Source organism: Acanthochromis polyacanthus, chromosome 17 (assembly GCF_021347895.1).
Source record: "Acanthochromis polyacanthus isolate Apoly-LR-REF ecotype Palm Island chromosome 17, KAUST_Apoly_ChrSc, whole genome shotgun sequence".
NCBI classification, from domain to species: domain Eukaryota; kingdom Metazoa; phylum Chordata; class Actinopteri; family Pomacentridae; genus Acanthochromis; species Acanthochromis polyacanthus.
This window is the reverse complement of record NC_067129.1, coordinates 23,822,230-23,846,714: the sequence shown is the minus strand read 5'-3', so window position 1 is coordinate 23,846,714 and position 24,485 is coordinate 23,822,230. Positions and strand designations below refer to the sequence as shown.

At 39.3% G+C, this 24,485-nt stretch overlaps 1 protein-coding gene across 19 annotated transcripts in view; it reads left to right on the top strand.

The window, feature by feature from the left end:
- The window catches only part of dlg2 (discs, large homolog 2 (Drosophila)), a 203,132-nt gene that overhangs the window by 32,166 nt on the left and 146,481 nt on the right, over nt 1–24,485 (top strand). For 14 of the 19 annotated variants that reach the window (XM_051937092.1, XM_051937088.1, XM_051937105.1 and 11 more), the window contains exons 3-4: nt 12,061–12,197; nt 21,405–21,470. In XM_051937092.1, the coding sequence (XP_051793052.1) occupies nt 12,061–12,197; nt 21,405–21,470 (203 nt within the window). Of the gene's footprint in view, nt 1–8,863; nt 8,947–12,060; nt 12,198–21,404; nt 21,471–24,485 lie in introns of those variants that run through there. The other 5 variants (XM_051937093.1, XM_051937087.1, XM_051937101.1 and 2 more) reach the window with 4 other exon arrangements.

Here is a 24,485-nt window from a genome sequence, read left to right as displayed (position 1 = left end):
TTCATTGGCTAAGATTGGGTTGGGGCAGCACTCATTACAACTTATAAACACAGCTGTTTAGTGTGATTAAGGTATTTAAAGCAAAACAAATTTTTGGATGTATTAAGATGTTATTCCTGGTATTTATGTATTCCAAGAAAGCTCAGAGTCATTATCCTGTGTTCTTGTTATGCACAAGCTCCACTCTCACATCAGTGGGTTTCAGAGGCAGATGTCACTAGATACTGTTGGAGTCTTATGAGCAGTGCGAGTTTTAAATATGTGGAGTAAATAGCCTCATATGTGGAGCCATAAAATTATGTAGTGAAAATGTGTGTAGCAGAAATGTATTCTGACACGGGAGCAGCAAATAATAATAAGATGTAGCGTAACAGCCTCACATGACTGTGCCAAATTAAAGAACATGTAAAATGTGAAATTCCAGAGCTACAGACGGAGAATGAAAATCTGCTCTTTGTTTGTTTTGTAGTCTGATCCTACAATTTTGATTTAGTTTTTTTTAAAATTATTATTATAATTGGTGAGAGCTCCATATGCTTTTTTTTTTTTTATGACAGACAAGATAAGATGTTTTGACTGCAAGGACATTTTCTTTAGTGTCACTTTTTTATGCATATATTCTGATGCTGAAACATAAGTAGCAATTGAGGCAGATGGCCATCTTCCCTGAGCCTGGTTCTAGTGGAAGTTTTTTTTTTTTCAAATTCTCCTCGTTAAAGGTTTTTTTTGTTTCCTTTCCGCTGTCACTGACTGCTTGCTCATAGGGAATCCATAGGCAACTTTGGATTGTTGGATTCTCCATTCTGTTTAAAATTTGCAAGGTCTTCACCTCACTATGTCAAGTTCTATGAGATGACATAGGCTGTGAATTGGTGCTACATAAATAAAATTGAATTGAATGTGTGATTGGTCTAGCTCCTTTTTATGTAGAAAAAATAAAGAAGCGTAATGTACTTTTCTTGGCAATCCTGATACCTGCTGGTCCATCTGTTGAGTGCATTAAGGTGTGAACTTGCAAGAATATATTTTGTGCACACCACTGGTTGGTTGTTTTCTACATATCTTTTATTTATTTGTTCATGTATGACTACTCATCGATTGCACAATCGCATTGATTAGTTTAGTATTACAAGATGTATTAGTGGGACTACTGTTGGCTACATGCCTTTAATGTGCATCTGTCTCATCTTTAACTAAGCTCAGTTTTAAGCCAAAATGATCAGATTGGTGTTTTTATGTGTGAACAAGCTGTCAGTATTGCCTTTCTCTTGAAGTGTGTCCAGAGTCTCAAGGTGTTTTATCAGAGATTACAAATTAAAAATGAAGAAATACAACTTAAAAAGAAAAATAACTGCCGGCTTCTCATAAGAACTGACATCATACCGAGAAGTGCACTTGATATTTGTATCCATGGAGGTACAGTAAGCTGGATGCCGGGTCATGACTTTCAGAATGTTTAGACACATTGTATTTACTTAAATTGGACTGTTTTACAACTCTACTTGCCCTGTCTTTTACTGAAACAAAGACTAGTTTAATAGTAAAGCAGTCTTGATTGGTTAATTAATAAAATATTGGAGCTTAAAGTGTGATGATATAAACTTCTCTAAACCATAAACTGCTCAGAGTCATTCAATTCATTCCTCCTCTCACTGTTTTCTGAAATTGGTGTTGGGGGAATCCCACCATTGCTAGATGATGAGAGTCAGGTTGAATTTTTCTAAACTGCAATCTTATGTGGATTCATATGTTTTCATGTTACTACCCCGCATCAGGCCATTTCCTTGAGGGAGGTGAGAGCCAGGGGAGTGGGCAGTGATGCATTACTGGTAAATGATAGCTTCTGTGTGTGTTGGGAGATAGAAGGATTAGTCACTATGGCTAGAATAATCACTCCCCAAAGAAGCACAGCTACACAGGAGTCCAGCCCACTCCACCCACCCGTTACGTAAGCATGAAGAAAACACATCAGCATTGTGACAGTGTCTATCTGTATTTACTCTAGGAATACTTAATGTAAAAGGGATTTTGTGCTTGTTTAAGGAAGCTACCAGTATATTTGCATGCGAGACATATGTGTCAAAGAGGATGCAGAGCTCCTCAGATCCACTGCAGGGTTGCCTAGGAAACCCAAAAGGGGTGAGATCAGCATGCCTACAGTCACTGTCAAAAAGCAAAAAGGCCAGTACCCTAAAATGTTAATGGGAATAAATTCACTGTGAATTTCTAAAGCTAATTACTGGAACAAGCTCAGCAATGTTGCGTTATATTGATGCTGCATTAGTGTGAAGCAGCTTAGTACTTTTTCCATTTCAGCTGTCTTTAATGGAGTTTTTTACATTTATGGAAGGTTTTTGCTGTTTTTACAGTTAGTCATACAGATCCTGTGATTATATTAGTCAGTTCAGTCCATGCAACCACAATCATGTGGTAGACTGCTGATTTAAAGTCTTCTGTGGCCTACCCGCCATACAGAGGGCAGACCACAGAAGGTGATTGATGAAAAGACTAATTGTTGGCAGAGTACTCTATCCAAGCATCTTAATGGAAGTTGACTGGAAGGTGAAAGTGTGGTCAGCAAAGGTGCACTAGCAGCAGGGATGACTGTAGCCTTGAGAGGATTATCAAGAAAAGCTGATTCAAGAACTTGGGAGAGCTTCACAAGGAGTGGGCTGAGACTGATGGTGGTGCATTAAGAACCACAAAGCACAGACGTCTTAATGGAAGGGTTTACAACTGTCACATTCCTCATACCAAGACACTCCTGAACCAGAGACAACACCAGAAGCATCTTAACTGGGCTGAGGAAAAAAAGACTTGGGGCCTCATTTATAAAACATTGCGTAGGATCCATACTAAAGTTTGCGTATGCCGAAAATACGAAAAGGGCGTATGCCCCTCGCCCCTGATTTATAAAACTGCGTATGCACAGCTGCATGCAATTTCTTGATAAATCACACACCAGCTGGAAGATTGCACAGGTGGATCCACCTCACATTCCGCCCACAACACACCCACATTTTACCATGAATGGTCAATGCAAAGTAACTCATGAATGTATCTGTATATAAATAAGCTGCTGATCCACGGCATTTCACGCGGCGCCGGCCGGCAGTCTTTTCACTGCTGTGCGTCAGGATGAATGAATCATGTGTTGACCCAGGCCACCCTGCCACTAAATTTTTTATGATCATGTCCGATGTACAAATAATTTGCACACTGATTGAATGTGCATTTTTTCGGTTCACATAGAGAAATTCATCTTCACTCGGGAGTTGTGGTGTGAAGCATGTGTGCCTGCGTGCCTGTACAGGGCTGATTAATGGTTGGACGCTCATCCCATTCGGCCGCATATGGATAAATAAACAAAATTCTTTACTTTTTTTATTTGCCTTTTTACTGTGATAGTTGCAGTGAAGAGTGACAGGAAATGGGGAGAAGAGTCTGGGGAAGACATGCATAAAAGTGCCGCGGGCAGGAACCGAACCCGAGCCACTGCGTCGGAGACCACCCCTGCAAATGGATGAGCCATACCGGCGCCGGGCCCCAGATACCGGCCCTTCGGTCAAACGACCGAATGAAATAACGTTCAATCCGCCCCTGTTGATATATGAACATAGTTCTGCAAATACAGTCGTCGGCCGAATGACGCACTATATGAACATCTACAACAATGAGGGTTTATGATTATCAGGCTCTACAAGTCTAATATGTGATAACAATAAAGGTTTGAGATCAATCTGGTTTCAATTCGCCACTTCATCCTCCGGCACTGCCGTTCCCTCTGTCTCCAAAATGTGCTTAAGCAAGCATCAAAGTTGGCGCACCGGTGCGCACATTCTCACGCCAAGTTTTTTTTAGAAATCACAACGAACACAGCGTACGCCACTTTCTACGCAAAGTTTGTGATTTACGCCCTGTTTTGTGCGTAAAGAAGCATCAAGAATCAAGGTTGGTGCACCGGTGCGCACATTCTCACGCCAAGTTTGTTTTTATAAATCACAACCTTTGCGTACTTTCTAGCCCTGTGTTGTGCGTACGCAAGCTTTATAAATGAGGCCCCTGGACTGTTGCTCAGTGGTCTACAATTCTCTTGTTCAGATAAAAGTAAATTTTGAATTTCATTTGGAAATCATGATCTTAGATTCTGGAGGGAGAGTGGAGAGACTCAGAATTCAAGGTGTTTGAAGTGAAGTTTCCACAATCTTTGATTATTTGGAGTGCCATGTCATGTGCTAGTGTTGGTCCACTGTGTTTTATCAAGTCAACGCAATCGTCTACCAGAATATTTTTGGAGCACTTCATGCTTCCTTCTGCTGATAAGCTTCATGGAGATGTTGATTTTCTTTTGGGCTGCACAGTGGCTCATGGCTAGCGCTGTCGCTTTGCTCCTAGAAGATCCACGATTCGTATCCCAGCCTGGGTCTTGGATCTTTCTGTGTGGACTTTGCATGTTCTCCCTTTGCATGAGTGGGTTTTCTCCGGCTTCTCCAGCTTTCTCTCACAGTCCAAATACATGCTGAGGTTAATTGATGATTCTAAATTGTCTGTATGTGTGAGTGTGATTCTTTGTCTCTGGTGACTTGTCCAGGGTGTCTCCAACCTTCACCCTAAATCAGCTGGGATAGACTAAAGCCCTAAGCGACCCTAATGAAGATAAAGCTGTGTATAGAGGATGGATGGATGATTTTCTTTTCCAGTAGGACTTGCCACCTGCCCACAGGGCCAAAACCACTACCGATGAGTTTGCTGACCATGATATTACTGTGCTTAATTGACTGCTCAACTCACCAGACCTGAACGCCACAGTACCCCATATGAGGTATTGTCAAAATTAAGATGAGAAACATCCAAGCCAAAAATACAGACGAGCTGAAGGCTACTGTCAAAACAACCTGGGCTTCGATAAAATCTCATCAGTGCCATGTGCTTATTGCCTCAATAACGTGCCGTATTGATGCAGTAATTCATGGTGAAGGACCTCAAACCAACTATTACATACAGAAATGAAGACACTGTACAGAAGTTGTACATCTCAGTATTGTAAACCATTTCTGATAGATCTTTAGAAGCATTTTAATAATTTGACATGTTTAATTTCTGATTTTCATGAGCTAAAAGCCGTAATCATCAAAATTCAAGCAAGAAAATGCTTGAAATATTAAACTTTAAGTACACTGAATATAGAATATATAAAGGTTTATCATTCAGAATTGAAATATTAAAAAAATAACTTTTTCAGAACATTCTAGTTGTTTCCGATTTATTAGTATGTACTTGCAACTTCTCACTTTTATTATTCCACTAACATTCTTCTATGTTTTAGCTATTTATTTCCACCATGACAATTAACAGACAGATTTACTTTTCTAAAGGCGAGGTTCAAATCTAAGTTCATTTTTATGATTATTTATTGAAAAATATTCAATTACTTTTGGTCAGCAAATGTGTATGAGTACAAAACATCAAAGACAGGAGAAGACAATTTATACAGAAAATAATACGTTTTAAACAGTCTCTAACAATGTTGCCGTAGTAGCTTTGCATCGACCTCCTGATTACGACTGTCCAGTTACAGTCCTGTGCTTGACTTAATGCTGCAACTATTTACTTTATCTGCCCTGTCCTACTTTTGTTTGAAACAAATGCTATAGGTTTGATCAAATAGTATCAAATATTGATTGTATCAGCTCAGTGTCTTTCCATTTAATGTGTAACCAAATCTTGCAACAGCAACTGCTATGTGATGCACAGATAGTCCTAATCCATTGTACAGCTAATCGCTATCGCAGCAGCCTTCATGCCATCACCATACATGTGACCCTGCTGGCAAAAATACTCAGCAGATTGGGATTTTGTCATTGTATTTTCTCATAAAGCCTATGGATTACCAGTTAATGCCAAGGGCTTAAAAGATGCTTCCACTGTTGAAGTATAATTACTTGATTAAAATTTTGAACAAGCACAGTTTGTCCCATTATGTAACTTGCTGAATTTACGATGCTTGCATTAATGTCTCTCTCTCTCAATGCTGCGAGTTAAAATACGCAAAAAAAATTCTAGCGGCTGTTTTGCATGTAGTGCATGACAAATATTCATATAGAAAGAACAACAATAAATGCAGATTTTTAAAATTTATTTTAAATACATTTTAATTCAGGCACATTAATCATTATTCTGCTGTAGTTTTGCAGCTTACCACGCTTGATACCATGCTTGAATTCACTCTGTTCCTGAGACTGACCCACTCTTCTACAAATGTTTGTTGAAGCAGTCTGCATGCCTGGATGCTTGATTTGATACACATGATGTGGTCATGGATTTGACCAGAACAATTACTTAATTCAACAATTACTTGGAGTGGTGTCCCAGTACTTTTGTCAGTATAGTGTAGGTTTTCAGTAAATCATCATTTGAAAACAATATTTTGTGTTTTGTGGTGGCTCAGCCCCAAATACAGTGCGTTGTGAAAGTATTCGGCCCCCTTGAACTTTTCAACCTTTCGCCACATTTCAGGCTTCAAACATAAAGATATAAAATTTTAATTTTTTGTCAAGAATCAACAACAATTGGGACACAATTGTGAAGTGGAACGAAATTTATTGGATATTTTAAACTTTTTTTAACAAATAAAAAACTGAAAAGTGGGGCGTGCAATATTATTCGGCCCCTTTACTTTCAGTGCAGCAAACTCACTCCAGAAGTTCAGTGAGGATCTCTGAATGATCCAGTGTTGTCCTAAATGACTGATGATGATAAATAGAATCCACCTGTGTGTAATCAAGTCTCCGTATAAATGCACCTGCTCTGTGATAGTCTCAGGGTTCTGTTTAAAGTGCAGAGAGCATCATGAAGACCAAGGAACACACCAGGCAGGTCCCAGATACTGTTGTGGAGAAGTTTAAAGCTGGATTTGGATACAAAAAGATTTCCCAAGCTTTAAAAATCTCAAGGAGCACTGTGCAAGCAATCATATTGAAATGGAAGGAGTATCAGACCACTGCAAATCTACCAAGACCCGGCCGTCCCTCTAAACTTTCACCTCGAACAAGGAGAAGACTGATCAGAGATGCAGCCAAGAGGCCCATGATCACTCTGGATGAACTGCAGAGATCTACAGCTGAGGTGGGAGAGTCTGTCCATAGGACAACAATCAGTCGTACACTGCACAAATCTGGCCTTTATGGAAGAGTGGCAAGAAGAAAGCCATTTCTCAAAGATATCCATAAAAAGTCTCGTTTAAAGTTTGCCACAAGCCACCTGGGAGACACACCAAACATGTGGAAGAAGGTGCTCTGGTCAGATGAAACCAAAATGGAACTTTTTGGCCACAATGTGTTTGGCATGAAAGCAACACAGCTCATCACCCTGAACACACCATCCCCACTGTCAAACATGGTGGTGGCAGCCTCATGGTTTGGGCCTGCTTTTCTTCAGCAGGGACAGGGAAGATGGTTCAAATTGATGGGAAGATGAATGGAGCCAAATACAGGACCATTCTGGAAGAAAACCTGTTGGAGTCTGCAAAAGACCTGAGACTGGGACGGAGATTTATCTTCCAACAGGACAATGGTCCAAAACATAAAGCCAAATCTACAATGGAATGGTTCACAAATAAACGTATCCAGGTGTTAGAATGGCCAAGTCAAAGTCCAGACCTGAATCCAATCGAGAATCTGGGCAGAGCTGAAGACTGCTGTTCACAAACGCTCTCCATCCAACCTCACTGAGCTCGAGCTGTTTTGCAAGGAAGAATGGGCAAGAATTTCAGTCTTTCGATGTGCAAAACTGATGGAGACATACCCCAAGCGACTTGCAGCTGTAATTGCAGCAAAAGGTGGGCTACAAAGTATCAATGCAAGGGAGCCGAATAATATTGCACGCCCCACTTTTTAGGTTTTTATTTGTTAAAGAAGTTTAAAATATCCAATAAATTTCGTTCCACTTCACGATTGTGTCCCACTTGTTGCTGATTCTTGACAAAAAATTAAAATTTTATATCTTTGTTTGAAGCCTGAAATGTGGTGAAAGGTTGAAAAGTTCAAGGGGGCCGAATACTTTCACAAGGCATTGTAAGTTCCAAATAAACTAAACAGCAATAGAACCATTGTTTTTCCTTCATTTTGCTCCTTCTTTTGCTTGATGTCATTGTAAATGGATCTTTGGTTTAACCCTGGGAACTTATTTCAGGCTTCTTTTCTCTATGTTTTATGTATTCTTTTTTTTCACATTTTACAGTCAAAAAGAAAAAGAATCTCGACTTAATCGAAATGGGGGAGATAAAAGCAAGAAGCAAGAATGAAAATCATTTTGGTAAATTTCAAATTGCTGCAACCCCTTTTATATTTATTTTGTAGTGGTCTCATGGAGAGCCAGCAAGGAAGTCACTCCTAGCCGGGACAAACTGATGCATGTACAGCTGAAGTTGTTCTCTGCTGGGCTCGTCCTGCAAGGACATGCAAGCCGTGTGCCTTAAATATCACACCAGCTGTGTCTTTAAAGCAGCTCAGCAGCACAAACAGAATGCATCATTCCAGAGCTACTAGTTACTTGTTTGTGTCACGCTCTTAATGCCTGGCCCAAAACATGTACGTGGCATTACATAAACATGACACTGAAGTATGAAGCCGACTGAGTAGATTTATAGATTGCAGACAGTGGAGAACTGAATGGTTATGGTTGCTGAAGTAGTTTTGATCATTATGGAGAGAAGTGGAAGAAACTGCTCTCTGTGTTAGGCACATTACCTATTGGAGAGCTGAATAAGAAATCAGCTATGGGGGGTGTAAGGTCATTGTCTGTATTGAAGGGAACAGGCGGCCTCTATGTCTGAGGATTAGCCTCGCTGTTAGCTTGCCACCAGGCATCTGGTGCTCTCACAACACACAGTTTCAAAGGATAGCTGTGCTGCAACATGACTACAGAGAGAAGAGATTTTACTGGACCGTGAGTTACTCTTGACAACCATTGTATTTTGTCAAAATTTTTTCCATAGGGCTTAGTTTTACTAGAGTTGTTGATGTTTTCGATGATATTGGAATGCAATACAGTGGAGGAATGACAGTTGTAATTTATTTCAGACCAGAGCTATGCTCATCAAATCAGCATGGGGGTAAGAACTGCTGCTGGATGCTTGGTCATATTTTCATTTAGTAAAGTCACTTTCTTGGTTTTTCTTGTGGTGAAAGAAAAGTCAAAACATGTTTCCTTTTTTAAAGTCAAGCAAGTTTGAATCCAGTTGTATTGTGTGCTGCATTTCAAAGCTTTGTGTATACTTCTACTGCAGAATCTCATTCTGTAATAATAATAAAATGGGACAACTAACAACTACTGGTTTTGTATGAGGTGGAGTCTATGGTCTATGCTCACCATAGTATGTATCTCCCATTCAAGAGCTTTTGGGGATTTGCATAAATTTTGCTGTATTCATTTGCATCAGTAATAGCCTGCTTTACTTTAAATGAAAAAAGAACTGTGACTCTTTTGGTTTTCTTTGCATTAAAAAAACTACATCAGTAAATCTTTAATCTGAATTTATTTCCTATTTAAACTTATTTCCTATCTAAATACAGATCAGAGTCAGTTGTGTACATTTGGGACTGAACATGATCCTGGACCTGGCCTGAATGCTAATCACTGGTTTAGAACGTGGCATGGTTGTTGGTGCCAAATGGGTGAATGTTCCTTAAGGTTAATTTAAATAGCAATGTGTCTTTTATGTGCAGAGCTTAAGTATTAGACTGGTGTGGCAGATCACTTGTTTTGGGTCTGATCGCTGGTAAAGGATGGCCAGATATTCCAAAAATGTGTCTGCATCTTGAAAACAATAGCGCTTGAATACCAAAGAGCTCACTTGAATCACACAACGTGAAAGCTTTGTGGTGAATATTTTAATGATACACTAACATATGTTCAGTCCATTGCGCCAAAAGATTTTAATGCAGTCAAGCTGATGCATTTGTGACTCATGCCGACACACTCACTCAGACCATGTGGAAATGTTTGCGCCAATGTGGTCATGAGTCCTGATTAAATGAATATTCTAAATGATATCATCTTTTCTTACCCAGTTATGTTGATCTGTTCTGCAGCTTCAGGCAAGGAAGTCATGGGACTGTGGATGTGTGCATGAAAACAGAACTAGCAGGATACACTACTATTCAAAAGTTTGGGGTCATGCAGACAATTCCATGTCTTCCATGAAAACTTACACTTATATTCACTTCCTAACATAACTGCACAAGGGTTTTCTGATCACCTCTTAGCCTTTCAACAGCATTAGCTAACACAATGTAGCATTAGAACACAGGAGTGATGGTTGCTGCAAATGTTCCTCTGTACCCCTATGGAGATATTCCATTAAAAATCAGCCATTCACAGCAAGAATAGTCATTACCACATTAACAATGTCTAGACTGTATTTTTCATAGAAAAATACAGTCTATTTTCATAGAAAAATGCTTTTCTTTCAAAAATAAAGACATTTCTAAGTGACCACAAACTTTTGAATGGTAGTGTAATAATATAACATTGAATATTTAACCTACACCTTTAAAACTAAACTGTTGCCTCACAGCAAGAATAGCCTGAGTTTTTCATCTGTGTGTCCTTCCTTTCTGAAGTTTGCATAGAACACTTGATCATAGAAATACAAGCAGACATTTGGTATTTTATGATACATCTGAACTGTGGTCGACCAATAAAGTATTAAAATAATAATGCGAACACAATATTAAAGGAGGCTAACTTAATCAAGATCAGTGCAGATGAGCACAATCGCTTTCTGGAACTTTACTTGAAATTGAAGTTGAACTAGAATTTGAATGGCGTACACAGTAAATTCTGTGTGTGGAAGTCAGAAACGGCTTGCACCAACTGTCCATAAATCTATTACTATGTCTAGGTTTTAAGTCTTTCCTAACTCATTTGTAACAGCTTGCTGATCAGTAATTCAATGTCAGATCATCAGATTATTAGAACAATTTCAGCTTGACCATCTAAGATTTGCCCGAATTCTTTTTTACAGCACAAATATCTTAGATCTGTAAAATCATAATTGCGAAATATTACTTTGATACAGTCAAAAATAAATATTTGCATACACACAGAAAAACCACATATATCATGGCAGTTTTGAGTTTGTCATACTCTTGTAACTCTGAATTTTCTATAACAGAAACATTGAAATCCATACATCTTATAGATTTATTACAGGTCCTCTTGAAATATGATAAAATAGATCAAGAATATATGTACAGCAGCATCCATCCATCCATTCTCTATACACCGCTTTATCCTGTACAGCAGCATGAATTTTCTATTTTGGTGCTATAGAAAGCTGTGTTAATCAAATTTTCTTAGTGACATGGCCTTTAATTGACTACAGCTGGTGACTTCTCAGAGCAAAGTTAAATAGGTCCCATTTGATACCATCATTCGACTCAGCCAAAGACACTGCAGTGGCAACGATCTGAAGAACCAAAGCCATTTCAAAGCTTTTGTGGTACAACTTGTCGTATCATTCATGAATGAAAATAACTTTGCTTTCATTTTTTTTTTTTTTATAATGATTTTTTTCTTTGTATTACTGTGACTAGTACACATGGTTCAGAAAATATTACCAGCTGGCTTTTGTGTTTTCAATTTTGTGTTAATATGTGCTCAATTTTTTCCATATTTCAACTGACCCATGATCAAATTATTTAATTTACTTGTCCAATATAGCAGAATCTAAGTCAATGTGAACAGTAAACAGACAAGTAATAGTCACATTTAATATGTGAATACATTTCACAGATTTTTTTTTATTAAATTTCCATAGTTTATAATAATAAAAAAAAAAAAACAGATCAGAGGCTGTCAAGCTAAGGCCCCTGATGGTTTGAGATGAAATCACTGTTTTTCAGACAGATTTACCAAGTGTTGCACTGTTCAAGTTTAAAGCATGTCTTGTTTGTTGATGGCCATGTATGAACAGCTATGAAAACTAGTTACGCCATCTTGTCAAAAATGATCAACTGTCAACAGCCTTTCAGTCATTTACTATCTGTATGTCCACAGATATCCAGGAGTTCTATGAAGTAACACTGTTAAACACACAGAAGAGCTGTGAGCAAAAGCTGGAGGAGGTCAACCACATGGCAGACAAGTGGGAAAAGAGTGTTTCTGTACAGAACTCTGCCTGTCCAGTGGAGGAGGTGAGTCTCAGACACAGCGAATCGGCCAAGCAAAACTTCACATGTACTTGCACTAAAGAAGCAGCAGCAGTAACAAGAACCAGCAGGAATGCTAGCAATGGGGGCTGAAGCTTTTTAGGGCCCTTTCACACCCAACGTGTTTGGTCCAAACTTTTGGAATTTTTAAATTCCTTTTCAAACCTTGCTCTGTATTGCACTACGGGTATTGAAAGCACCACTACCACCATGTCTGTGAGGAGACAGCACAGTTACCTGAAGTGATGTGGAGCCTCCTGGTCCCCTTCGTACTGGGTATACTTTCTGTGTTCCCCATAAAATCCACTTGAGCTCCTCAGGTGTCCGGATTCGATCTGTGTTGCCTGTGTGCCTGATTTTTTTGTGTAGCGAAACAGCTAGTTAACATTTCAGAAATCTTCAAATAAACACACAGATCTTGCTTTTCCTGTATTGTACTTGTCTTAATTTTAGTTGGATCAATATTGTAAAACTGAAACATTACAGAGAAAATAAAATAAACTGACATATGCATATAGACGGTCAGTATTACACATGTACTGCAACTGAGAATAAAACTTCTTCCGACACCTACATATGCAATATACTGTATAAGACACAATTTGACTGCTTAACAAAACATGACAGAAATATTTTAACATTACATTCTCTAAAAGATGCACAGAGCTTCTCGTTTTTACGCTTTTAGACTTGAGCGACTGCGAGTCTGTGCGCCTGGCTATCGCTAGCTGTCAGTGGTAAACATTTAAGCTGTTATGGCTTCCACCAGCTCCACTGAGGAAAATGCTAGAGGCAGCAAGCAGTGTTACTATTGGCTGTCCTAAAAGTTGCTAAATGACATCATTGCCTAATTTGCATAATTACATGTAATTGTAATGGATGTTGTAGGACAGAAGAATACCATTGTGGGACAGGCAAAAAATGAGTAAAAAACACACTAAGTATGTTTAGAACTGCAGGCTGTGTGAGTCAGATGCAGTGATTTATTTTAGTGTGACGGTGAAGAAACATTTACATCCCGCTCTGTTCACCAGGACAGGATCAGCAGCGGCTTTGTGGACGCACAGTTCATTTGCCGTCTGGACATGGAGTAGTGTGGGTCTCCTCTAATCTGACTGCAGCTGGAACTGTTGCAGGGTTAATGCGACACTGACCGCCTGTGAGTGCTGTGGGACGGGGAGGGACTCATGGCAGCACCTGCTGCTCGTTGAGGGCAGTAACTGCAGAACGATACGGGCTTTAGTGTCAGAGTCTCCAAAACGCCAGAAAAAGTTGCTAGATTTGTTGCTACTTGCTTTTGACAACAAAAAAAAAAAAAATCGACAGAAATATTTGGAAAGTTGCCACATTTAATGAGAAAGTCACCAAGTTGGCAACACTGGCGGCAAGGTTTAGGATGTTGTGGCCTGGGATGAGAGAGGACTGTTGCCACGTCATTGGCCTAGTCGGGGGAGAGATCATTGTGGCCCTCAAGCCTGCCTGACCAGGACATGCAGGTTATTATGGACTCCACTTTTTTGAGCTGTCTCTAGCCATGAGAATATGTGGAGAAGTGGCTACCATCCGACCCTTCAGAGCGGGAGAGGATGCGGTTGACTTTGGAGGTGTGGTGGCAAAGCACAGTGTTTTCAACACAAAAGAAAAATCTAAAAATGTCAGTCTGTTGCCTATAGAAGACACAGCTGTCCCAGCTTTGAGCTTTAAGCCTCCGGACTCTTGGCTTTGAGATTGGAGGAAGTAGCTCTAAAAAGGTTAGGAAGGTTTGGTACGGGCACAGATGGTAAGACAGCAAGAGTCCTGAGGGTCCAGGATGACAAGTCAGATGAGTGGAGAGGGCCCATTGCAGAATAAGTCTCTTAGCATTTTGAATGCATCATAAGTTCTTATGATCTCTCCACACAATGAAAGGCTTCTCTACCCCCCTCAGCTAATGTTGCCAACTCGATGGCCAGACGTTCACAGGTACCAGTGTCATATTTTGGGATGGATACAGAGGCTCAGTATTAAACAGGCCCAGTGGTGAAATTTTTAAATACCAGAGGATCGATAAATTCCAACGTTAACAGTTCTGCAAATGTTACTGTAAGAGGAACACCTGGTGTGTGAGGGGTGGAGCAGCTCGCTGTCACTTACCTGCAGCCCTGTGCAGCACACAAGCAACAAGAGTTCAAAAATATGATTATACTTCACTACACTTGACATAGAAAATGTTTGTTACCCCAAAAGTAACAAGTTGTTTGCAGAAACCCGATTAATCTGTCCAAACGTTCTGCAAAAGTTCACAAACTGACAGAGAAACACCGTTTGACAGCTGAACTTGTTCATTCCTCGCTCACCTAGTATGTTATGTGAACTGGCTGCCTGAGTGTGGAGTTAATTAAAATATGCAGAACATGGGATTATCAGCTGAATCTGCTGCTCCTCGCACCTTTATGAAGATCTATTGTGAGTTTCAGTCCAATGTTGGTCTCTTCACTCTTTGCTGTTACTATCAGAGTGCTCTCATGACTTTAATAGTATTGTTACTGGCTGCAGCAGGTATAGAAAAAGCTGTAAAACATCACTGCACACTATCTGCCCAGCAGCAGACGGACACAGTTTGACGTTGTCCAAGGGATAATGTGATAAAGATACTTTCTTCATGAATTGGCAGAGATAAAAAAAGAAGAGATCTCAAGAAAATATCGGCTTTGCATTAGACGCAAACACCACTCCATATTCATGATCATGTTTATCAGTGGATCTGGTGGGTACATGAGTAAACTACTGTTTGGTATTAAGTTCTCTATATCATCTCAAAAAGTGATTATATCAGTGTTGCAGTGTTTTTTGGATGTTCAACCAAAGTTAGTTCTTTTCATATTCGTCTTGATCCGGGTGACCTTTAAGGGAGCAGAATGAGGCATTTTTGACACCTGGCACACATAAAAGACAGTGGAAAATGTGTTGGCGGTGTCGACATGGTGGATTTGCTGCTGCTTTTCTGCTGAAATAGAAATATCCACACAATGTAGATACATTTCATATAGCAAATTGTTTCTAAAAGCTGAAAAATATTCTGCCTTGAACATAGGCACAGTTAACAAAATTTGTGTTTGGTCACTGGAGAAGAAAATATCTTGCTCAGTCTTAATGTCATTGTTAAGGCTGTGGTGGTAGTGTTAGAAATGACCGTCCATTACAGATCTCTCGTGTATAGTTTTATTTTAAAGTAACTACTACAACCATACAGTGCCATTTTATACCAACTTCATCATTCTGACTCATTTGTGGCAAGTTTGGTGTCAGGCCTTTAATGAAAAAGCATTTAAAAAATGTAAGTAAATGTGGACGAATGTTGGTTTTCATGCTTTCCCACGCTTTTGCAGTATTGCATTTTGTGTCTCTTCAAAATCTTAATTATTTTAATTATTATTATTTGATTAATTATTTTAATGATAATGCTGAACTGAATGGTAATTAATCCTGGCTAGAGCATGCATTCTGTGGTGGCAACAATACAGTAAGATCATGACATAAAAGCATATCAGCTGAAATGAATGCCACTGCCTTGTGTAGTTAGTACACAAGCATAGTCATTCCTGTATGATGCAGTTTTTGCTTCTGCTTATTGGTTGAAAGGGAACCTTGACCAGTGTCAAAGACCCATGGGTTTTTGCACACCAAGCGTGTTACTAATAGCATGTTTGACTTGGAATTGGACCACAAAGTCTGAAAATCCATTAGTAATCCTATTTGTAGATGCAGTCGAACCTTCACGTCACATCTGCCTTTTTCTGCCATAACAGTGAAGAATTGGCTATGAGGGACACAAATATATATTTCCAAAGAGATTAGGTGTGCAAGGTCTTTTAAAGGTCTTTTAAGCTTTTAAAATAGCCCCTCTGTAACAGCAGGAGCTTCTGAACCACTTTGCGGAAGCTATCCAGTAGTACCAAGATAGGGATAAGTGATCGGGATTAGAAGAATCCCTGGAGGCGAATGACCCTACCATGAGGTCATCAGTGCATGGCTGTTACATCCCCTGTTCTGTTACCACAATCAGCCCTGTCTGGATTAGGCAAATGTCATGCCAAATAATCAGGCGGTAGAGGACTTCATCCAAATATTTAACTGGGTTCAAAAGGTTGATTATAAAATCTGAAAACTCATTTTGTGTACAGGAGGGTATTTTAGATTTTATTGGTGAGAATTTAGGTTAGTTAGGCAAAATTAAATTATTATTTTCAGGCCTCCCAGGAGTTTTAAAATTTTAATAAAAGGCATTTTTGTTAAATGTGCGTTGACTTGGGATTTGATTCCTGCTCCCTCTCCTTTACCTCTTGGCATCTCTCCACTAAGTCCAGCATTAAAAAATGTTAAACAACTGAATGAAATATTGCCAATTTTTCAATGGTTTATCAGTAATACAGTGTCATTAATCTTGTTTAGACAGATTAATGGCTATAACAAATAAAATGCACAGTGTAAAAACAAGGCTGATGATTGATTAATTGACTCCCAGCATGCAGTATCGGCCTATGGTGAAATGTACCTGTGTTGTCCAGTATACCATACTGTAAAGGTATTGCAGTGCCTTACTAAAAAAACAGTGGTACTATAACTTGTTTAATTACTACCTGAAGCACTTACAGAATGATACTGTGTTAATCGAAGTCATATATTATCTATGATGTGTGTGCGACAGTAGGCAGTGTGTATGTGCAGTGTCTTGTTTCCGTTGCCTGCAGACATACACACGTGGACAAAATTGTTGGTACCCCTCAGTTAAAGAAGGAAAAACCCACAATTCTCACTGAAATCACTTGAAACTCACAAAAGTAACAATAAATAAAAATTTATTGAAAATTAAATAGTCAAAATCAGCCATCACTTTTGAATTGTTGATTAACATAATTATTTAAAAAAACAAACTAATGAAATAGGGCTGGACAAAAATGATGGTACCCATAACTTAATATTTTGTTGCACAACCTTTTGAGGCAATCACTGCAATTAAACGATTTCTGTATTTGTCAATGAGCGTTCTGCAGCTGTCAACAGGTATTTTGGCCCACTCCTCATGAGCAAACAGCTCCAGTTGTCTCAGGTTTGATGGGTGTCTTCTCCAAATGGCATGTTTCAGCTCCTTCCACATATGTTCAATGGGATTCAGATCTGGGCTCATAGAAGGCCACTTTAGAATAGTCCAACGCTTTTCTCTCAGCCATTCTTGGGTGTTTTTGGCTGTGTGTTTTGGATCGTTGTCCTGTTGGAAGACCCATGACCTGCGACTGAGACCAAGCTTTCTGACACTAGGCAGCACATTTCTCTCCAGAATGCCTTGATAGTCTTCAGATTTCATCGTACCTTGCACACTTTCAAGACACCCTGTGCCAGATGCAGCAAAGCAGCCCCAAAACATTACTGAGCCTCCTCCATGTTTCACCGTAGGGACAGTGTTCTTTTCTTCGTATGCTTGCTTTTTGAGTCTATGAACATAGAGTTGATGTGCCTTACCAAAAAGCTCCAGTTTGGTCTCATCTGTCCAAAGGACATTCTCCCAGAAGCTTTGTGGCTTGTCAACATGCATTTTTGCAAATTCCAGTCTGGCTTTTTTATGAGTTTTTTTCAGCAGTGGTGTCCTCCTTGGTCGTCTCCCATGAAGTCCACTTTGGCTCAAACAACGACGAATGGTGCCATCTGACACCAATGTACCTTGGCCTTGGAGTTCACCTTTAATTTCTTTGGAGGTTGCTCTGGGCTCTTTGGATACAATTCCAACGATCCGTCTCTTCAATTTGTCATCAATTTTCCTCTTGCGGCCACGTCCAGGGAGGTTGGCTACTGTCCCGTGGGTCTTGAACTTCTGAATAATATGAGCCACTGTTGTCACAGGAACTTCAAGCTGTTTAGAGATGGTCTTATAGCCTTTACCTTTAAGATGTTTGTCTATCATTTTTTTTCGGATGTCCTGGGACAATTCTCTCCTTCGCTTTCTGTTGTCCATGTTCAGTGTGGCACACACCTTTTCACCAAACAGCAGGGTGACTACTTGTCTCCCTTTAAATAGGCAGACTGACTGATTATGAGTTTGGAAACACCTGTGATGTCAATTAAATGACACACCTGAGTTAATCATGTCACTCTGGTCAAATAGTTTTCAATCTTTTATAGAGGTACCATCATTTTTGTCCAGGCCTGTTTCATTAGTTTGTTTTTTTAAATAATTATGTTAATCAACAATTCAAAAGTAATGGCTGTTTTTGATTATTTAATTTTCAATAAATTTTTATTTATTGTTACTTTTGTGAGTTTCAAGTGATTTCAGTGAGAATTGTGGGTTTTTCCTTCTTTAACTGAGGGGTACCAACAATTTTGTCCACGTGTGTATTTCCTCTCATGACCACACTGTAGTTTTAATGACGACAAAACAAGAGGCAAAGACAAGTGCTCTTATTGACTCTCCATAGAGAGCGAAATAATGGCATTATTTCACTCTCAGCCAAAAGTCAGGGCAACTCCACAGACACCACAAACGTTTAAGTTAAATATACTTGAATAACAGATATAGATATTTTTTATTTAAAATTAAATAAAAGATATAGCTGTATGTAACTACAGACAACTCAACCATAAGGAAAAATTTGGAGACCAAAATGGACATTTAAAAGAAAAACAAAGATTGTATTCAAAATTACACAAGTAAAAAAAATTCTATCTAAAAATGCATCCTTAAAGAGAATGTTCTATTTTAGTAACAGAAATTTTGCACAAATACTGACCAAACTGTATTCAAAATTTCATAAAGTTTAAGGAGGTTATCCCTCACATTGTGATTTCATTGTCAACCCAGATTTTTCTTTGTGTGACCCACAGAAAACCCACCCAGGAATTAGTCTGATTCTTAAACCCTGTGAGCAATGACAACCCCATCTTCATGCCAGACCTGCAACACCTAACCTTTGTTCTAAAAGCCTTCAGTGATTAAAGCCTATTGATTCAATTACTATGCACAATGCAAGAACCCAAAAGGGTAAGCCACTAGACATGGTGCGAACCATTGCTGCTCTTTTCACCAGTATTAGGCTGATGTGGAGGATGCAGTTCACCTCAGTGAATTGCTTTTCATGATAGGGCCTTTCTAGGTGAGGATGATGCAGGTGGTGATGGAACTGGTTTCTGCTTAGTAATCAAAGGTCACCAGTGGCTTACCCTTACTTGTTTGTAGACATTCTGTGACACTGTAGGGTAGCAGATCTTTGCAGATTGTTGATCTGTCTTCCAGAGTGGTTGAGTTGGACTTAAGCCATGTATGAGCTGAGGTTTTATAGGACACGACAGTATGTTGATTGCAAAGTTTGGGGCCTTGAGGGGATTAACCAATAGCAAAGCCTGTGAGAGGGTGGAACATGTTAGAAATATAACTATTTGTACAGTGTTTTAAAGGTTCTAGTTTGTACCCCAGGATGTGTCTTTCAGGTTTTTGTAGTTTTATTTTACTGATTCAATAGTATGGCTCCTTGAGAATTGAACTCGCTAAATAAGTAACCCCTGAAGCACAATTCAAAGTGAGCACTAATAAGAAATGGCAACCAAAAGGAAACAAAAGCCCAGGTCATGCCATGTTACAAGAGTGTCATCTCTGACTCTCCTCATCTCTGCAAAGTTTTGATAGTAAAGTCTAGATAGCAGCTATAAGCCAGGCTCAAGTAAAGACGCTGTCCTAAAACCAGAGATCTCCCACCCACAGTTCTGGAAGGGTAACATGCTTACAGAAACATAACCAAAGAGATACAAACTCCAAGATCAATAGTCAGTTTATCAGAGTTAAGTGAAATGCATCAGTTTTGGGCAGATCTGTTCATTTTACTAAACAGCTGTGAGTGCTGCTTTGATTCAGTTCTGGCTGGGAAACCAACAGCAATCATTCCTCCTGTGCACGTTTTGAGTGTGCACGGAGAGCAGAGGCTGTTCACAGCTGGGTGCTGCGTTTGTCAGACGGCATCATGGCTTTGAAATCATCAAATGTATGAGGACAGAGAGTAGGCAAACAGACTGCGTTTAAGTTGCCATAAACCCCCAAATTCATCATAAAAACACATTCACCCACATCCATTTCCTGTACATCGGTTTCAAAATGGTCTTAAAGGTTCTACCATGTCTGATTGTTTCTCAGCATGATAATTTCCGCATAGCTCTGACCTGTGACCCATGCTAATGGCTATGTTAGCAAAATTACCTACACGCTTTACTAACACAAAGGTTTTTCTTGTTTTGTGGAGACTTTGCCAACATTAATCAGCTCCTCAGTTCTGCTGATGCTGGGGTTGCATGAAAGCTCTTGTCTTTGTTCTTGCAGCCAAAATTTGAACATTTTAAGCGCTTTTCTCAAGGCTGAGACGCTTTAGAGTCAGCACAAGCGGCTCAAGCAAGGAGACAAAACTGATGAGCTGTGAGGCAACTACTGAAATCAGACGGCTTACCTGCAAAGAATCAGGCAATGAAGGGATGGGATTATGTGAATTTTTACTTTGTTGACGATGTTAGCCAGTTTGAATGTGGACAGTGAGACTAATTATCCGATAAGAAATGGCCGTAATGAGCAACATCATATTTTCACTCCTTTTATCTTACACCTCAAAGTTTAGAAAACACACAAAACACAGTCAAAATGATTTTCTCACATATGGCCCACATGTAAGAAAATATCTGCGACCTTAAAGTCACCGGGCCTTGCTGCTATGATCATTTAGGAGATAAAGCCAGTTTGTGCGTACTGTATAAAGGATTTGTAGTGCATCTCGGATTTATTTTAAGCTGCCATGGGCACATGTAGGCTTACACTATCTGAGCTTCTAATTAAAGAGTAGCTATCAGATTCAATTTCCAAGTACATTTTGATTGAACATTTTCAGAACTTTTCACCTGTTAAAAATGACGGATGTTTTATAGAGGGCTTTATTGCATTTTTAGATTTATCGTGGACTTTTTCTTACTGCTCGCTCAAACTTCATTGTTAAAAATCTCACACTGCACCAACCTTTACAAAATGGTAGCTATTGGATTTTTTCACCGTATAATCAGGATATAAGATACTTGTTACCTAAATGCTCATTCTGTTGGTTGCATCAACAGCTGCCTACAGGCTAGTCTGTTGTAGTTTGTTACAGTATTGCTGTTCAGAGGTACTTACCAGTGTGTTGTTCCCAGCAGAGGGAGCAGAGCAGCTCAGAACCCAGTGGGGGAGAACAAAGAAAGAGCTTCAGCACCTCCGAGGTAAGTTCTCTCCGTGACCAAATACATTTCTTTCTAAGTGCTTACAATGTACACTACTGTTCTAAAGTTTGGGGTCACCCAGACAATTTCATGTTTTCCATAAAAATTCACACTTTTATTCATGTGCTAACATAATTGCTCGAAGGTCAATTAGCCTTTCAACACCATTAGCTAACACAATGTAGCATTAGAACACAGGAGTAATGGTTGCTGGAAATGGACCTCTGGAATGTAGATATTCCATTGAAAATCATCCATTTCCAGCTAGAACAGTCATTTACCACATTAACAATGTCCGGGCTCTGTTTCTGATTAATTTAATGTTATCTTCAATGAAAAAATAAATGCTTTTCTTTCCAAAATAAGGACATTTCTAAGTGACCCCAAACTTTTGAACAGTAGTTTAGTAGTAGTGCACGTTCTATGTCAGACCCGTGACCTTTTTAATTAATTTTACTCTGCATCACATTAAGTCACCAGTTGTGTTTCTGTTATCAGAATCCATTTCCAATTCATTCTGTGTTGAAATTGTGATTTTCTCTCAATCATCACTTGCAGTGTAACTTAGCTCAACAGGTCTTTAACCAGTAACATAGCACTGGGTTCCTCAAGAAGCAATTTGTAGCTCCATAATCTCAACAACAATAAGCTCACATACGTAAATGAGATTATGCTGGGGTAAGGAAGGGAGATGTGGTTTGAGGGCATGGGACCAGAATAAGGACTGCAGTAGCAGATATATTACAGCCATGATGTGACATAAGCCAAACTATCTCTGTTTAAGTGCATGAGAGCGGGGAACAACCAGTCTGGATATAGGTGGCATTTTAATTTCTAGGGAATACTGATATTAAATTATTAGAAACTGGAAAGTTTCTTAATTTAATATGTGAATTAAATATTTGAAGTACAAATGATGCTTGCTGGCATTGAGAATTTTCTGTGAACAGATGGCTGAGTAATATTTGCTCGAATCTTGAACTTGTGCCCATAGCAGTAATTACAGTGAATTTCATCGTCTGCATTTAGTTTATGTCATACATGATAGGGTCGTATTTGAGTCACTGTTTGAGGTTCACATGTATGTTCTTTTCAGTCAGTATGTTGAAGTGTTTGCAGCTGTATGTGTGGGTTTCCAGCCCAACATACAAACAAATAAACTGACCATGTGTTGGATTTATGGTGTAAACAACACAATATTTACACAAAACAGGAGCCGGGCATACATTTCACTTGACATGTATGCTTACTGAAATAGTATTATCTGTGCTTATATACACAAAGATGTTTTTAATTGCTTTGTCATACAAGGACTTAAGAGAATACATTTTGTTCAACTGCAGGCCAGCTTCAAGGTCAGCATGTCCAGGAGGCTGTTGTGTAAATCAATCAAGCAAGCCATGTGCGCAGTCAGTGCTGTTACATTCACAGACAAATCCAAATTCGTCACACCCAAACTGTACATACGGGAGGCAGCCCTAACAAAAGAGGTTAAAGCATTCCTTCTCTCTAATGCATTAAGTCGAAGCTGCCTGAGCTGCAGCACCTGAAAAGATTAGCCCTGCTGCTCGGGCAGAGTAAGCCTGAGCTACAGGTAGAACAACGAGGGACTCAGAGCGTAGAGGTGTCGCTTCGTCCACATATGAAGGCAGTAATCAAAGTCAAAATCTGCAACACACCTCTTCAACAGGATGACTCCAGCAAACAGGTACTTGTTTATGAGCGGGAAATTTGCAGTTGCTCAAAGGCTGGTAGCTCTTAGAGGGGGAAAGTTGAGAGACACTGGAGTGGCCGTGCTTAACCTGGACCAGTTACTGATCTGTAGTATTCAGTACTAATAGAGCAGTACTGTAATAGCTTTTCACAACACCTTCATCACTGTGTTACCTCCTTTTTAAACTTCAGAATAGCAATAAGTCTCATATGGTCATACACTGTACTTGCAGACTGGATACAGGCATCTTAGGAAGATTTTACTCAGGATAGTCCATTCATCATTTGTTTTATAGTCATTTGTGAATCCACAAATGAATAATGAAACATTCAATTAAAACTTGTTATTCAGTTATGAATTCAACAGAAACAACACATAGGTGCTTGTTGCTATTCTGTTAATTTTATGCATGGACAATAGTCTGAATTTGATTTTAATATGCAAAGTGTCACATTCATGTTCATTGGTTGCAGATAACATAGACGTTTGGTGATAATTGTTCTGTTATCCTGTGACACTGACAGATAGCAGATAAAAATGAAGTCTATATGAAATGTCATTATAATATTATGTCAGCGATATTATGTGAAATGATTGTAGTCATCTTTGGCGCTTGGCTATTTCTCTGACATACCGTAAGTAAAGCCTGTATCTAAGAATTAAAGTACAGCTTTGCTTTGTGTTTAATCCTTATGTCTAATGCTCTCAGGCCATTTGAGATGCATTTTACTCAGTCAGGAACTCTGCATGTTGGTCTGTGTTGACTAACAACAAAGAGAATTTTTCATACTTTTACAGAATCATTCTTAGATTGTTGTAGCTTCTCATGTATCTGCAAGCATTAGTCAAGATTTAGCTGCTGTCACGGGGTCAGGCAGCAAAGACACAGCAGACCAGCAGTTCAGACAATCGTAAATTTACAATATGAATCAGAATTTACAAAACACACGGAAGATTGGAAGGGGGAATGACATCACTAAGACACAACTGGACAGACTTCTCTTGAAAGAGACTACTAGGGAACGGAGGGGGAAATGCAAAATACAGGAAGTGGCTAAGGAAGCTGAGATGGGACAGAAAACTGGATTCACAGAACTACAGACAACAACTACAGACTTGATAACACCAAGATAGGAATGGATGAGGATCAGAAACTCACACAGAGCACTAGAGGATACACACTAGAGCTGACTATGTATTACAGATACTATGCTACAAGACGCCAACACAGCATAACACTATTCTAGTGATGTGTGAAATAACACGCAACAACACATACAAGCACTATACAACAGCCCAGT